Source organism: Bombina bombina, chromosome 6, assembly GCF_027579735.1.
Source record: "Bombina bombina isolate aBomBom1 chromosome 6, aBomBom1.pri, whole genome shotgun sequence".
In the NCBI taxonomy this organism is placed as follows: domain Eukaryota; kingdom Metazoa; phylum Chordata; class Amphibia; order Anura; family Bombinatoridae; genus Bombina; species Bombina bombina.
In genome coordinates, this window is record NC_069504.1 from 640,346,576 (window position 1) to 640,364,441 (window position 17,866).

Consider the following 17,866-nt stretch of genomic DNA (forward strand, 5'->3'; position numbering starts at 1 on the left):
GGCAGAGAAGATTCTGACTTACAAGCAGGGAAAATAGTAATGTTTGATCATTTTATTTAAAAAAAATATTAATTAAAAAGTTTTGCTTTCAGAATTCCAGATTTGAACCTGTACTTCAATTATCAAAACATGCTTGTTCTTTTTATATGCATACCTCTGAGGGTCCAGCTTATACTGCGCATGAGCAAAAGTACAAAGTATATACAGTACGTATATGCATTTTGTGATTGGCTGGTGGCTGTCAAATGATACAGGGGGAGGAAAAATTGGCTTAACTTTGAAATGTGCCAGAAATTATTCTGCTACTCTTTCCAAATTAAAAGCAAGTGCTATTGCATTGTCTTTATATTATGGATTTGTTAGTTATTCAATTCTACTGTATTTAGTGGTCCTTTAACCCATTTTAAAAGGATTTTACCGTTTATTTTTTGTTTTTACTTTTCATTTTGCAAGAAAACAACAAGTTGTTTGCAGTTTAACACAATATTTCTTTTTTGTTTACTTTAACTTTTTTTTTTTTACTAAAGTATCACAATTTCATATCCCTTTAAGTTTAATTTTGACTTTTTTGTTTATTTAACGTCTAACACACTCCAAACGTAACTTTAAAAATTTAAAGAATTCTCTTTTCTTTAATCTTCTTTCTAGCATCCAAGCTGTGTTTGTTAGAATCAAAGCATATTTCATACCATGATTTAAATTTGTCAGTGGGGAAAAAAAAAGAAAAGGATCCATACACTAAGATAAAAAAACAAACAAAAACACAGCACATTCCAATAGCTTTCAATCATCCTCCCTGCTGCTGAGTTCAGTAACCTTCTACAACCTTCCCACACTTCAGTCACAGACTGATGACATCACATGACCTTTAGCAGGATATGAGCTGGATACTACTGTGCTGCTTTGTTTTTTAAATCACGTACCAGCTTATCACTTCAGTCACTGACTGCAATGATATCGCAAGCCTTTTAGCATAAGAACTGGATGCTACTCGCAGTGTTTCTGAACCTAGGTTCACACGCCACCGCAGAGGCTTCTGCATGCCGGCTGTGGCATGAATGTCATAGGTTCGCCAACACTGAATTAAATACAATTTTAAAAGTTTTAAACCACATCAAATTATTACCTGGAAAGCTGAAGACATCATCATCGCTTTGCTGGGAAGAGCTTAGATTAGAGGATAAGCTTTTGGATGACAACCTCATTTCTGCTTCATTTTTCACCAGACCATCACTATTGCTGTTTATTGTGCATGCTCTTTTATTACAATGTATGGTTTCTTTACTAGGAGATACAAGGTCAAAGCATCTCTTTCTAGATTTAAGTCCAAATGTTCCACCATTATCTTTGCCTTGCCACTCAATAACCGGAGAGTTCTCCTGAAGTCTACAAACCCCATCCAGCCCAAAATCCTCTAAAAGAAAATCCTTTTCTTTCTCGTGTTCTGAACCAACATACACCTCTTCTTCAGCAGTAGGTCCAAGGTCTGTAAACTCTTGATTCTTATCTCCCCTTAACAGACAATTATTTAGAATGGATGCTTTTTTCTTTCTAGGCCAATTATTAATTACATCTGTAATCACTTTATCTTTATGTTTTGGGGAGGGGGAACAATGATGTCCAAAATCTGGGTTAGATGGAGAAGCAGAATTAGAAGAACACCTATTTGGGGTGTAAGACTGACAGATAAATGTTTGAAGGCCATTTTTTCCAGGGGTATTGTATGATGACCGTATGCAGGGAGAAGCACTTGAAGAGTCTACCTTTAAACCATGCTTGTTGCACCACTTTTCACTAAATGGGCTTTCATTACCTTTCCATTTCCTAGACACAACGGGAGATTCTGCTTTATTTACAGCTTCATTATCTACTACAGAACCAGAATCTGTCCTCTTAAATCGCAGTTTAGGTAAGCCTGAGGCTTGCATCTGAAGTTCAACCTCATAGGTTGGAGTAACAGGAGGTACAATTTTACGATGACTTTTTGGAGTAGAAAACTTTGCCACAAACTCTGGTGTTCCAAGGCGTGCTTCAGCTTCTCTCTGCCTCCTGTCAGGAGTACACCTAAGACTGTAAGATTTTGGAGTAAAGGGCAATATATCCAAGGAAGGTTTTCTTGTAATCAAAACTTTCATTTTTAACCCAGAAGCCTCTCCTGGTACAACTCTGGCCTCAGATATATCAATACTTTCCTCTGTTGTTTGGGAGCTGTTGACAAAAGATTCTGAAATTTGAGAACTTCCTAAGAAAGATGAATCAACTTGTTCACTTATTACAGTATCATGTTTACTTACTGGTTCAACATCAGTAGAAGTAACATTTGGTAACAAAAGATTATCTGTATGACCCATGATTGCCAATGGATCCGATATCTGAAAAAGGGGAGTACTCTTATTATTTACATCTTTAGTTGGGGTTAAAACTTTTGTTTTTGGTGAAAGGTTAAAAGTGGCATTGTGGTTTCCTTCTTCCATTTCTTCTGGTGTTTTGTTAGGGGATCCAACTGTATCAGTGAGTCTCTTAGAACAGACCGGGTTTACATTTTTCAATGGTGTTCTCCTCGGTCTTCCAGGTGTTAATGACAAATGCGAAATTACATTTTCTGATGAGCCACTAATCCTAATGGAAGGAGAGATGGGAAACGTACCATTCAGCACTTCAGACGGTGACAAGGAACATTTTTTCATAGATATATGTTTTTTAGGAGTGACGTGCACTCTTCCTGGAGTACATTCTTTTACTCGTGATAACACAACAAAAAGTTCCTTCTCTACACTCTTTTTAGGTGTAGGCGTATGAGAGACAGAAACAAAAATGGGTTTCTGAGGAGTATGGATATTGGAATGAGTTTCTGCTACTGATTCACTTAATTTGTGAGGTGACTTTCCTGGTGTTCTGGCAGTTTGTGGGCTCTGCTTTGATGGTGTAGTTATAGTTAAACGTCCTTTGGGTGTCTTTAAAGGGCTTTTGAAAACTGGATCCAAAAAATTACTTTCCCCCTCTTTGTGAGGTGTGGTTAAACCCTTTGTATTCTTTAATGGAGACCAAAAACATTTATTAGGCAATGTTTCTTTACCAGGTGTCATTTGTAATAGTCGCTCACTTTTTCTAAGAGGTGAATGGGTCTCAAATTTAGAGGGTGAGAAAAGTTTCCCTAAATTTTTTGCAGCACTTTTTCTCTCTGATGAACTTTTGCAAGGAGTTTTAATTCCTTTGGGTGTCCTTGCAGGGGTGTGAGGAGTACAAGGAGATTTATGGAGCACTTTGCCTTTTTCTGATGGGTCTTCAGAAGTGGAAAGGCCTTTCTGTGGCGTTTTGCACTGAATTTTTCCTAAAGCCTAAAAACAAAGATAAAAATAGTAAGAAACATTTCAGAATTTAAAAGAAAATAAATTAAAAGCCAGCCATTGATGTAATGGGTGTAACTTACTTGACAAAAAACAGGGTCAATGACTTCAGACAGATTTCTTTTTGCACTTCTTGTTGTAGGAGACCTATTCATTTGCAGAACTTCTCCAAAAAGAAGACGTTTAGGGGTTTTCACTTCCAAAAGTAATTTGCTGCCTAAAAAAAAAAAGGGGGGATATACTTATTCTGAAAGCAGATTTCAAAACAGTATCTTAAGCACAGATTAATTAAAATATTATTTCATTACTAAAATACAGTACATAACTAGTTCCAAATATGTTAAAGGCTAAACACACTGAAATTACAAAATAATGGTGCAGGCTGTTTCTTTAGTATTGCTTTTATAGTCCAATACCTGTTCTTTCAACACTTTGTTGATGCATTGTGGCAGAATGTACTCTTTCCAGATTACGTGACCTTGACTGAGAAGAATAAAAAGATGAGGAATTCCTCCTGGTTAAAGACAACTGCTTAATTCGAGGACTTCTTCGCAAATCAATTTCTGTAATGTTAAAAAAAAAAAATGGCATACTAAAAATGGTAAGACATGAGGCAAAACTCTGAATTACAGAATGTTAATTGTATTGGACAATGATGGTATTTTATTGGGTAAAATAAACAAAAACAAAGCATATTTAACAAACCACAACTTGGCTTAAGAATCTATTTTACTAGTAAATTTGGATTACTAGTTTACTTTTTTGTACTGTTGAAAAAGATGTGCATCTGCAAGTTCTATTACAGACCTCTCTATTTACCTGGGGGTAAAAGGTATAGCCACTTATGCTGTGGATTAAATAAGCAAAAATCATGATTAAAACTGAATGGAAATTTGACCTGGACATCCTATGAGCTAGTCAAGCATTTCACTTATTTACTATGAAAATTGTGAAAAGCCTTAAAGCTATTTTATTAAAATCTGCCCCACCTGAAATTATAAGTGGTATATTAGCAGGACTAAAGGGTATAACTAGAAACTAAATATAAACAATTTCTATATCTTGGCCCATACTCTGGGTAATCCTTACCAGCAAGACCCCTTCTACAGAGGGGCATGGACAGAACCGCCAATTCCCCTAGTTACCTAAGAGACACCACCCCCTCCTCCTCCTAGTGACGTCCATCCTAAAATAGGTGAACCAGGCAAAAAGGGAGGGAGTCTGGTATTACCCAGGGTATGGCCAAGATATAGAAACTGCTTATATCTGGGTGATATTTGTTAGTTATCTTGGCACCCTTTGTAATACTTACTGGCGAGACGAACAGAAAGCAGTAAATGCAAAAAAGGTTGGTGTAAAAAAATAAAAAATACATAATTTATTAAGACAAAATCTTCTGACCAAATCTAGCAGAAGCTGATTGGTGAACATCAAGTATGTATTGATAAAAAAAAAAAGGTATGATAAAACTTCCAAACTGCAGCTTGACAAACTTCCTCTGGTGTAACATCTGCTTGAAGAGCCCAGGAAAGTTGATTCTGCCCTATTAGTATCTGCCTTAAGCCCATCCGGTTCCTGGCCCCCCTTTTCTGTAAGCTTTAAAAATTGTCTGTACAATCCAACCAGAGATGGTAGACCTTGAAGGAGCACAGCCCCAAAGAGGCACTTTAAGTATAACAGATGATTAATCTTGCGAATATCTTGAATTTTTTTCAAATAGATGCAAAGACATCGAACAACATCTAAACAATATAATGGTTTCCTTTGAGAATCTGGTTTTCCAGGACAAAAGGAAGTACAATATCCCAGTCCTTGTGGACACCACCTTAGGAAGAGACTCAGAGACTGTTCGAAGAACAACCTTGTCCTGATGAAAAACAATTAAAAAAGTATCTGAATAAAAGAGCCTGCAATTTAGACACCCGCCTTGCTGAAGTAATGGCCACCAGAAAAACAAAATATATGCTTACCTGAGGTTAACTCAAAAAAACTGCTGAATTATAATAATAATAAAAAAAAAAAAAAAAAAAAGGGCGGGGTCATGGACGCTCCATGTCCAGAAAGAAAGAAATTTATCAGGTAAGCATACATTTTGTTTTTTTTTGACATGACGAATCCACGTCGTCATTCCAATTACTAGTGGGAACCAATAGCCAAGCCAGAGTACACGGAATGAACAGGGAGGGAGAACAAGGCAGGAGGACCTAAACAGAAGACACCACCGCTTGAAGAACCTTTCTCCCAAAAGAGGCCTCAGCCGAGCCAAAAGTAACAAATTTGTAGAATTTGGAAAGGAATGCAACGAGGACCTTGCAAATCTGTTCCACAGAAGCTTCATTTTTGAAAATCCAAGATGAGGAGACAGCCCTAGAGGAATGAGCCGTAATTCCCTCAGGAGGCTGCTGTCCAAAAAGTCTTATAAGAAAAACAAATCTTACTTCTTAACCTGAGGAAAAGTAAAGAAGAAGTGGCCTTCTGACCCTTACGCTTTCCAGAAAAAAACAACAAACAGGGCAGAAGATTGCCAAAAATCTTTAGTAGCTAGAAAGAAAAATTATGCACAACATCCAAGTTATGCAAAATACGTTCCTTAGGAAAAGAAGGATTAGGACAAAAAGAATAAACAACAATATCCTAATTAAAGTTTCAATCCGACACTAACTTAGGGAGAAACCCCAATTTAGTACGAAGGACCGCCTAATCTGCATGAAAAATAAGATACCGGGAAACACACTGCAGAGCTGAAAGCTCAAAAACTCTGCGAGCGGAAGAAATAGCAAGGAGAAACAAAACCTTCCAAGATAACAATACTATATCAACAACATGCATCGGCTCGAATGGAGCCTGCTGCAAAACTTTAAGAACTAGGATAAGGCTCCAAGGAGGAGCAGCAGGCTTAAACACAGGCCTCACTCTGACCTAGGGCCTGAACAAAATCTAGAACATCTGGTATTCTGCCAGACGTTTCTGGGCAAAAAGATAGAGCAGACAATCTCACCCTTCAGAGTACTGACTGACCAACTCCAGGCCATCCTGAAGAAATGAAAAAAAAATTAGGGAATCCTCACCCGACTCCAAGAAAAAAACCTATAGCTTCACACCAAAAAAGGAAAGTTACGCCCATATTTTATGGAAAATCCCTACGCGTAACAGGATTATGAATTGAAGCATAGAATCAATGACTGCCTCAGAAAAAAAGCGTCTAGACAGGAATAGGCGATCAATCTCCAGGCAGTCAGCTTTAAGAGAATCTAGATTGGAAGGATGAATGGACCGTGAATTAGAAGGTGGAAGAGACGACATCTCCCACCAGATCGGTAAACTAGATCCTGGCGAGCCAGGCAGGAGCTATTAGAATCACAGACGACCTCTCCTGCTTGATACGAGCAATGACTCGTGGAGGAGAGCCAACTGAAGAAAAAGGTATGCTAGCCCGACATCCCAAGGGACCCGCCAGAGCATCTATCAGGGCAGTCCTGAGGATCTCTAGACCTCAGAACCGTACTTTGAAAGCTTGGCGTTTTGACGAGGACGCCATCAGATCCAACTCCGGAACCCCCTCACCTTGACGGCTATCCTGGAGAACACTTCCGGATGGAGAGCCCACCTCCCTGGAAGAAAAGTCGTGTCTGCTCAGAAAAATCCGCTTCCCAATTGTCCACTCCTGGAATGTGGATGGCAGACAGGAGACAATCATGAGCTCTCCGCCCACTGTAGAATGGGAGTCACCCGCCTTCATGCGTCAAAGGAACTCCAAGTTCCTCCCTGGTGTTGATGTTAAACCACAGAGGTAATGATGTCCTACTGGAATCTGATAAAACCAGGACTAACAAAAAGTCAGGCCATGATGACAGGGCATTGAAGATTGCCCTCAATTCCAAGATGTTTTATGGTAAGAGAAGACTATTCCCACGACCACAGGCCCTGAGTCCTTCAGAGAACCCCAAACAGCTCCTCAGCCTGACAGACTGGCGTCCGTAGTCACAATCACCCCAGGAAGGTCTCAGGAAGCAAGTGCCCCGAGACAAGATGTTCCTGTGAAATCCACCATGAGAGAGAGTCTCGTTAGGGGGTCCAGATTTATCCTCTGCAAAAAAATCTGAATGTCTCCATTCCATTGACAGAGCATTCAAAGCGTGCAGCGGGTTCGCAGATGGAACCAAGCCAAAGGAAGGATATCCATGGAAGCCACCATCAGACCAATCACCTCCATGCCTTGATCCATTATTGGACAAAAAGCAGACTTGAGGGAAAGGCAGGAAGCAAGAAGTTTGGATTTTTGGATTTCTGTCAGAAAAAAATCTACATGGACAAGGAATCTACCAATTGTTCCTAGAAAACAAACTTTGTAGATGGAACTAGAGGAACTCTTATCCAGATTCACCTTCCACCCATGGGAACGTAGAAAAAAACAAAAACGGCAATAAACTGAAATTGCATGTCCAGACAAAGCAAACCTTATAAACTGGAATCTCTGGTGAATGGGAACATGTAAAATACGTGTCCTTCAGGTCTATGGTCGTCATGAAATGACCTTCCTGGACTAATAGAAGAATGAAACAAATAGTTTCCATCTTGAAGGACGAACCCTGAGGAATTTGTTTAGACACTTTATGTCCCAGGATGGGACAAAAACATAATTTATGCTTACCTGATAAATTCCTTTCTTCTGTAGTGTGATCAGTCCACGGGTCATCATTACTTCTGGGATATTACTCCTCCCCAACAGGAAGTGCAAGAGATTTCAACCCAGCGAGCATGCCATATAGCTCCTCCCCCTCTACGTCACTCCCAGTCATTCGACCAAGGACCAACGAGAAAGGAAAAGCCAAGGGTGAAGTGGTGACTGGAGTATAAATTAAAAAATATTTACCTGCCTTAAAAACAGGGCGGGGCAGTGGAGCTGATCACCACTACAGAAGAAAGGAATTTATCAGGTAAGCATAAATTATGTTTTTTCTGTTAAGTGTGATCAGTCCACGGGTCATCATTACTTCTGGGATACCAATACCAAAGCAAAAAGTACACGGATGACGGGGAGGGATAGGCAGGCTCTTTATACAGAAGGAACCACTGCCTGAAGAACCGTTTCTCCCAAAAATAGCCTCCGATGAAGCAAAAGTGTCAAATTTGTAAATATTGGAAAAAGTATGAAGCGAAGACCAAGTTGCAGCCTTGCAAATCTGTTCAAAAACCTGAGGCCTCATTCTTGAAGGCCCAAGTGGAAAGCCACAGCTCTAGTAGAATGCGCTGTAATTCTTTCAGGAGAGCTGCTGTTCAGCAGTCTCGTAAGCTAAACGAATTATGCTACGAAGCCAAAAGAAAGAGAGGTAGCGGAAGCTTTTTGACCTCTCCTCTGCCCAGAGTAAATGACAAACAGAGAAGACGTTTGTTCGAAATTCCTTAGTTTGCCTGTAGTAAAATTTTTAGAGCACGGACTACATCCAGGTTGTGCAGTAGAACGTTCCTTCTTTGAAGAAGGATTTGGGCAATAAAGAAGGAACAACAATCTCTTGATTAATATTCCTGTTAGTAACTACATAGGTAACGAACCCAGGGTTAGTACGCAGGACTACCTTATCCGAATGAAAAATCAAATAAGGAGAATCACAATGTAAGGCTGATAATTCAGAGACTCTTCGAGCCGAGGAAATAGCCATTAAAAATTAGAACTTCTCCAAGATAACAACTTTATATCCAATGGAATGAAGGGGTTCAAAACGGAACGCCCTGTAAAACATTAAGAACAAGGTTTAAACTCCATGGTGGGAGCAACAGTTTTAAACACAGGCTTAATTCTGGCCAAGCCTGACAAAAAGCCTGGACGTCAGGAACTTCTGACAGACGTTTGTGTAAACAGAATGGACAGAGCTGAGATCTGTCCCTTTAATGAACTAGCAGATAAACCCTTTTCTAAACCTTCTTGTAGAAAGAACAATATCCTAGGAATCCTAACCTTACTTCCAAGAGTAACCTTTGGATTCACAACAATATAGGTATTTACGCCATATCTTATGGTAAATCTTTTCTGGTAACAGGTTTCCTAGCCTGTATTAAGGTATCAATAACTGACTCAGAAATCCACGTCTTGATAAAACAAGCGTTCATTTTCCAAGCAGTCAGCTTCAGAGAAGTTAGATTTTGGATGTTTGAGGGACCCTGTATCAGAAGTCCTGTTTCAGAGGTAGAGACCAAGGTGGACAGGATGACAATGTCCCACCAGGTCTGCATACCAAGTCCTGCGTGGCCACGCAGGTTGCTAATTAGAATCACTGATGCTCTCTCCTTGTTTGATTCTGCGCAATCAATCGTGGAAGCAACGGGAAGGGTGGAAACACGTAAGCCATCCTGAAGTCCAAGGTGCTGTCAGAGGCATCTATCAGGACTGCTCCTGGATCCCTGGATCTGGACCCGTAACGAGGAAGCTTGGCGTTCTGTCGAGACGCCATGAGATCTATCTCTGGTTTGCCCCAACGTCGAAGTATTTGGGCAAAGACCTCCGGATGAAGTTCCCACTCCCCCGGATGAAAAGTCTGACGACTTAAGAAATCCGCCTCCCAGTTCTCCACTCCCGGGATGTGGATTGCTGACAGGTGGCAAGAGTGAGACTCTGCCCAGCAAATTATCTTTGATACTTCCATCATAGCTAGGGAGCTTCTTGTCCCTCCCTGATGGTTGATGTAAGCTACAGTCGTGATGTTGTCCGACTGAAACCTGATGAACCCCCGAGTTGTCAACTGGGGCCAAGCCAGGAGGGCATTGAGAACTGCTCTCAATTCCAGAATGTTTATTGGCAGGAGACTCTCCTCCTGACTCCATTGTCCCTGAGCCTTCAGAGAATTCCAGACGGCACCCCAACCTAGAAGGCTGGCGTCTGTTACAATTGTCCAGTCTGGTCTGCTGAATGGCATCCCCCTGGACAGATGTGGCCGAGAAAGCCACCATAGAAGAGAATTTCTGGTCTCTTGATCCAGTATTCAGAGAAGGGGATAAGTCTGAGTAATCCCCATTCCACTGACTTTAGCATGCACAGTTGCAGTGGTCTGAGGTGTAAGCCGTGCAAAGGGGTACTATGTCCATTGCCGCTAACCATTAAGCCGATTACCCTCCATCGCATTGAGCCCACTGACGGGTGTTGAATGGAGATGAAGGGTGCGGCAAGCAACTTTGAAGTCTTGTTAGCCTGTCCTCTGTCAGGTAAATCTTCATTTCTACAGAATCTATAAGAGTCCCCAGGAAGGGAACTCTTGTGAGTGGAACGATGTGAACTTTCTTTTCGTTCACCTTCCATCCATGTGACCTTAGAAATGCCGAAGCACTAACTCTGTATGAGACTTGGCAGTTTGAAAGCTTGAAGCTTGTATCAGAATGTCGTCTAGGTATGGAGCTACCGAGATTCCCCGCGGTATCTTAGTAGACCGCCAGAAAGAGCACCCAGAACCTTTGTGAAGATTCTTGGAGCTGTAGCCAATCGAATGGAAGAGCCACAAACTGGTAATGCCTGTCTAGGAAGGCAAACCTTAGGTACCGATAATGATCTTTGTGAATCGGTATGTGAAGGTAAGCATCTTTTAAATCTACAGTGGTCATGTATTGACCCTCTTGGATCATAGGTAAAATTGTCCGAATAGTCTCCATCTTGAACGATGGAACTCTTAGGAATTTGTTTAGGATCTTTAAGTCCAGGATTGGTCTGAAAGTTCCCTCTTTTTTGGGAACCACAAACAGATTTGAGTAAAACCCCTGTCCCTGTTCCGATCGTGGAACTGGATGGATTACTCCCATTAACAAGAGCTCTTGTACGCAGCGTAGAAACGCCTTTTTCTTTGTCTGGATTGTTGACAATCTTGACAGATGAAATCTCTCTCTTGGAGGAGAGTATTTGAAGTCCAGAAGGTATCCCTGAGATATTATCTCTAGCGCCCAGGGATCCTGAACATCTCTTGCCCAAGCCTGGGCGAAGAGAGAAAGTCTGCCCCCCACTAGATCGATCGCGGATCGGGGGCCCTCAATTCTGCTGTTTCTTAGGGGCAGCCAGCAGGTTTCCTAGTCTGCTTGCCCTATGTTCCAGGACTGTAGGTTCCAGCCTTGTCTGTAGCGAGCAACAGCTCCTTCCTGTTTTGGTTGCAGAGGAGTTGATGCTGCTCCTGCTCTTGAGAAATTACGAAAGGACGAAAATTAGACTGTCTAGTCTTGGCTTTGGCTTTGTCCTGAGGCAGGGCATGGCCTTTACCTCCTGTAATGTCAGCGATAATCTCTTTCAACCGCGGGCCCGAATAAGGTCTGCTCTTGAAAGGTATATTAAGCAATTTAGACTTAGAAAGGTAACATCAGCTGACCAGTGATTTAGCCACAGCGCCCTGCGGTGCCTGAATGGCGAATCCTGAATTCTCGCCGTTAAGTTTAGTAAGATGTACTACGGCCTCCGAGATGAATGAATTAGCTAGTTTAAGGACTCTAGACCTGTCCCGTAATGTCGTCCAGAGTAGCTGAACCAATGTTCTCTTCCAGAGACTCAATCCAGAATGCCCGGTGCAGCCGTGATCGGCGCAATGCATGCAAGGGTTGCAATATAAAACCTTGTTGAACAACATTTTCTTAGAGGTAACCCTCTAATTTTTTTATCATTGGATCTGAAAACAGCACAGCTATCCTCCACCGGGATAGTGGTACGCTTAGCTAAGGTAGAAACTGCTCCCTCCACCTTAGGGACCGTTTGCCATAAGTCCCCTTGTGGTGGCGTCTATTGGAAACATTTTTCTAATATCGGAGGGGGGTGAGAACGGCACACCGGGTCTATCCCACTCCTTAGTAACAATTTCAGTAAGTCTTGTAGTATAGGAAAAACCTCGTACTCGTCCCGGTACCCGCAAAATATTTATCCAACCTACACATTTTCTCTGGTATTGCAACTGTGTTACAATCATTCAGAGCCGCTAACACCTCCCCTAGTAAATACACGGAGGTTTTCCCAGTTTAAATTTAAAATTTGAAATATCTGAATCCAGTCTGTTTGGATCAGAACCGTCACCCACAGAATGAAGTTCTCCGTCACTCATGTTTCTGCCACCTGTGACGCAGTGTCTGACATGGCCCTAATATTATCAGCGCACTCTGTTCTCACCCCAGAGTGATCACACTTACCTCTTAGTTCTGGTAATTTAGCCAAACTCAGTCATAAAACAGTAGCCATATCTGTAATGTGATTTGTATGGCCGCCCCAGATGTACTCGGCGCTACAATATCACGCACCTCCCTCTGAGCGGGAGATGTAGGGTACCTGACACGTGAGGCGAGTTAGTCGGCATAACTCTCCCCTCGTTGTTTGGTGAAATTTGTTCAATTTGTACAGATTGACTTTTATTTAAAGTAGCATCAATACAGTTAGTACATAAATTTCTATTGGGCTCCACTTTGGCATTGCAACAAATGACACAGGTATCATCCTCTGAATCAGACATGTTTAACACACTAGCAAATAAACTTGCAACTTGGAAATACAATTCAATTAGAATAATATTAAAATGTACTGTGCCTTTAAGAAGCACAGAAGATCTATGACAGTTGAAAATTAATAAATTGAAACAGTTATAGCCTCAATCCTTGTAAACAATACAACTTTAGCAAAGGTTTAATCCCATTAGCAAAGATAACAAATTCTGAAAGCAGGAAACAAATTACAGAATAAACGTTTTTTATCTCAGTCAAACTATAATTCTCACAGCTCTGCTGAGAGAAATTACCTCCCTCAAAATAAGTTTTGAAGACCCCTGAGCTCTGTAGAGATGAACCGGATCATGCAGGGAATACAATGAGTTGCTGACTGAAATATTTGATGCATAGAAAAAGCGCCAAAAAACGGCCCCTCCCCCTCACACACAGCAGTGAGGGAGAACAGAAACTGTCAGAAAACAGAATTTATGTTTACCTGATAAATTACTTTCTCCAACGGTGTGTCCGGTCCACGGCGTCATCCTTACTTGTGGGATATTCTCTTCCCCAACAGGAAATGGCAAAGAGCCCAGCAAAGCTGGTCACATGATCCCTCCTAGGCTCCGCCTACCCCAGTCATTCGACCGACGTTAAGGAGGAATATTTGCATAGGAGAAACCATATGATACCGTGGTGACTGTAGTTAAAGAAAATAAAATATCAGACCTGATTAAAAAAACCAGGGCGGGCCGTGGACCGGACACACCGTTGGAGAAAGTAATTTATCAGGTAAACATAAATTCTGTTTTCTCCAACATAGGTGTGTCCGGTCCACGGCGTCATCCTTACTTGTGGGAACCAATACCAAAGCTTTAGGACACGGATGAAGGGAGGGAGCAAATCAGGTCACCTAAATGGAAGGCACCACGGCTTGCAAAACCTTTCTCCCAAAAATAGCCTCAGAAGAAGCAAAAGTATCAAACTTGTAAAATTTGGTAAAAGTGTGCAGTGAAGACCAAGTCGCTGCCCTACATATCTGATCAACAGAAGCCTCGTTCTTGAAGGCCCATGTGGAAGCCACAGCCCTAGTGGAATGAGCTGTGATTCTTTCGGGAGGCTGCCGTCCTGCAGTCTCGTAAGCCAATCTGATGATGCTTTTAATCCAAAAGGAGAGAGAGGTAGAAGTTGCTTTTTGACCTCTCCTTTTACCGGAGTAAACAACAAACAAGGAAGATGTTTGTCTAAAATCCTTTGTAGCATCTAAATAGAATTTTAGAGCGCGAACAACATCCAAATTGTGCAACAAACGTTCCTTCTTTGAAACTGGTTTCGGACACAGAGAAGGTACGATAATCTCCTGGTTAATGTTTTTGTTAGAAACAACTTTTGGAAGAAAACCAGGTTTAGTACGTAAAACCACCTTATCTGCATGGAACACCAGATAAGGAGAACACTGCAGAGCAGATAATTCTGAAACTCTTCTAGCAGAAGAAATTGCAACTAAAAACAAAACTTTCCAAGATAATAACTTAATATCAACGGAATGTAAGGGTTCAAACGGAACCCCCTGAAGAACTGAAAGAACTAAATTGAGACTCCAAGGAGGAGTCAAAAGTTTGTAAACAGGCTTAATTCTAACCAGAGCCTGAACAAAAGCTTGAACATCTGGCACAGCTGCCAGCTTTTTGTGAAGTAACACAGACAAGGCAGAAATCTGTCCCTTCAGGGAACTTGCAGATAACCCTTTTTCTAATCCGTCTTGAAGGAAGGATAAAATCTGAGGAATCTTAACCTTGTCCCAAGGGAATCCTTTAGATTCACACCAACAGATATATTTTTTCCAAATCTTGTGGTAAATCTTTCTAGTTACAGGCTTTCTGGCCTGAACAAGAGTATCAATAACAGAATCTGAGAATCCTCGCTTCGATAGAATCAAGCGTTCAATCTCCAAGCAGTCAGCTGGAGTGAAACCAGATTCGGATGTTCGAACGGACCCTGAACAAGAAGGTCTCGTCTCAAAGGTAGCTTCCAAGGTGGAGCCGATGACATATTCACCAGATCTGCATACCAAGTCCTGCGTGGCCACGCAGGAGCTATCAAGATCACCGACGCCCTCTCCTGATTGATCCTGGCTACCAGCCTGGGGATGAGAGGAAACGGCGGGAACACATAAGCTAGTTTGAAGGTCCAAGGTGCTACTAGTGCATCCACTAGAGCCGCCTTGGGATCCCTGGATCTGGACCCGTAGCAAGGAACTTTGCAGTTCTGACGAGAGGCCATTAGATCCATGTCTGGAATGCCCCACCGCTGGGTGACTTGGGCAAAGATTTCCGGATGGAGTTCCCACTCCCCCGGATGCAATGTCTGACGACTCAGAAAATCCGCTTCCCAATTTTCCACTCCTGGGATGTGGATAGCAGACAGGTGGCAGGAGTGAGACTCCGCCCATAGAATGATTTTGGTCACTTCTTCCATCGCTAGGGAACTCCTTGTTCCCCCCTGATGGTTGATGTACGCAACAGTCGTCATGTTGTCTGATTGAAACCGTATGAACTTGGTCCTCGCTAGCTGAGGCCAAGCCTTGAGAGCATTGAATATCGCTCTCAGCTCCAGAATATTTATCGGTAGAAGAGATTCTTCCCGAGACCAAAGACCCTGAGCTTTCAGGGATCCCCAGACCGCGCCCCAGCCCATCAGACTGGCGTCGGTCGTGACAATGACCCACTCTGGTCTGCGGAACGTCATCCCTTGTGACAGATTGTCCAGGGACAGCCACCAACGGAGTGAGTCTCTGGTCCTCTGATTTACTTGTATCTTCGGAGACAAGTCTGTATAGTCCCCATTCCACTGACTGAGCATGCACAGTTGTAATGGTCTTAGATGAATGCGCGCAAAAGGAACTATGTCCATTGCCGCTACCATCAACCCGATCACTTCCATGCACTGAGCTATGGAAGGAAGAGGAACGGAATGAAGTATCCGACAAGAGTCTAGAAGTTTTGTTTTTCTGGCCTCTGTTAGAAAGATCCTCATTTCTAAGGAGTCTATAATTGTTCCCAAGAAGGGAACCCTTGTTGACGGAGATAGAGAACTCTTTTCCACGTTCACTTTCCAGCCGTGAGATCTGAGAAAGGCCAGGACGATGTCCGTGTGAGCCTTTGCTTGAGGAAGGGACGACGCTTGAATCAGAATGTCGTCCAGGTAAGGTACTACTGCAATGCCCCTTGGTCTTAGCACCGCTAGAAGGGACCCTAGTACCTTTGTGAAAATCCTTGGAGCAGTGGCTAATCCGAAAGGAAGCGCCACGAACTGGTAATGTTTGTCCAGGAATGCGAACCTTAGGAACCGATGATGTTCCTTGTGGATAGGAATATGTAGATACGCATCCTTTAAATCCACCGTGGTCATGAATTGACCTTCCTGGATGGAAGGAAGAATAGTTCGAATGGTTTCCATCTTGAACGATGGAACCTTGAGAAACTTGTTTAAGATCTTGAGATCCAAGATTGGTCTGAACGTTCCCTCTTTTTTGGGAACTATGAACAGATTGGAGTAGAACCCTATCCCTTGTTCTCTTAGTGGAACAGGATGAATCACTCCCATTTTTAACAGGTCTTCTACACAATGTAAGAACGCCTGTCTTTTTATGTGGTCTGAAGACAACTGAGACCTGTGGAACCTCCCCCTTGGGGGAAGTCCCTTGAATTCCAGAAGATAACCCTGGGAGACTATTTCTAGCGCCCAAGGATCCAGAACATCTCTTGCCCAAGCCTGAGCGAAGAGAGAGAGTCTGCCCCCCACCAGATCCGGTCCCGGATCGGGGGCCAATATTTCATGCTGTCTTGGTAGCAGTGGCAGGTTTCTTGGCCTGCTTTCCCTTATTCCAGCCTTGCATTGGTCTCCAAGCTGGCTTGGCTTGAGAAGTATTACCCTCTTGCTTAGAGGACGTAGCACTTTGGGCTGGTCCGTTTTTACGAAAGGGACGAAAATTAGGTCTATTTTTCGCCTTGAAAGGCCGATCCTGAGGAAGGGCGTGGCCCTTACCCCCAGTGATATCAGAGATAATCTCTTTCAAGTCAGGGCCAAACAGCGTTTTCCCCTTGAAAGGAATGTTTAGTAGCTTGTTCTTGGAAGACGCATCAGCCGACCAAGATTTCAACCAAAGCGCTCTGCGCGCCACAATAGCAAACCCAGAATTCTTAGCCGCTAACCTAGCCAATTGCAAAGTGGCGTCTAGGGTGAAAGAATTAGCCAATTTGAGAGCATTGATTCTGTCCATAATCTCCTCATAAGGAGGAGAATCACTATCGAGCGCCTTTATCAGCTCATCAAACCAGAAACATGCGGCTGTAGTGACAGGGACAATGCATGAAATTGGTTGTAGAAGGTAACCCTGCTGAACAAACATCTTTTTAAGCAAACCTTCTAATTTTTTATCCATAGGATCTTTGAAAGCACAACTATCCTCTATGGGTATAGTGGTGCGTTTGTTTAAAGTAGAAACCGCTCCCTCGACCTTGGGGACTGTCTGCCATAAGTCCTTTCTGGGGTCGACCATAGGAAACAATTTTTTAAATATGGGGGGAGGGGACGAAAGGAATACCGGGCCTTTCCCATTCTTTATTAACAATGTCCGCCACCCGCTTGGGTATAGGAAAAGCTTCTGGGAGCCCCGGCACCTCTAGGAACTTGTCCATTTTACATAGTTTCTCTGGGATGACCAACTTTTCACAATCATCCAGAGTGGATAATACCTCCTTAAGCAGAATGCGGAGATGTTCCAACTTAAATTTAAATGCAATTACATCAGGTTCAGCTTGTTGAGAAATGTTCCCTGAATCAGTAATTTCTCCCTCAGACAAAACCTCCCTGGCCCCCTCAGATTGGGTTAGGGGCCCTTCAGAGATATTAATATCAGCGTCGTCATGCTCTTCAGTAACTAAAACAGAGCAGCCACGCTTACGCTGACAAGGGTTCATTTTGGCTAAAATGTTTTTGACAGAATTATCCATTACAGCCGTTAATTGTTGCATAGTAAGGAGTATTGGCGCGCTAGATGTACTAGGCGCTCCTGAGTGGGCAAGACT

The 17,866-nt window shown here is 42.5% G+C and overlaps 1 protein-coding gene across 1 annotated transcript in view; it reads right to left on the bottom strand.

Annotated features, from left to right (window-relative positions):
* TICRR (TOPBP1 interacting checkpoint and replication regulator) overlaps positions 1-17,866 on the bottom strand; it is a 132,068-nt gene that overhangs the window by 46,638 nt on the left and 67,564 nt on the right. The window contains 3 exon segments of the mRNA XM_053717667.1: positions 1,127-3,338; positions 3,431-3,564; positions 3,764-3,910. Coding sequence (XP_053573642.1) covers positions 1,127-3,338; positions 3,431-3,564; positions 3,764-3,910 — 2,493 coding nt within the window.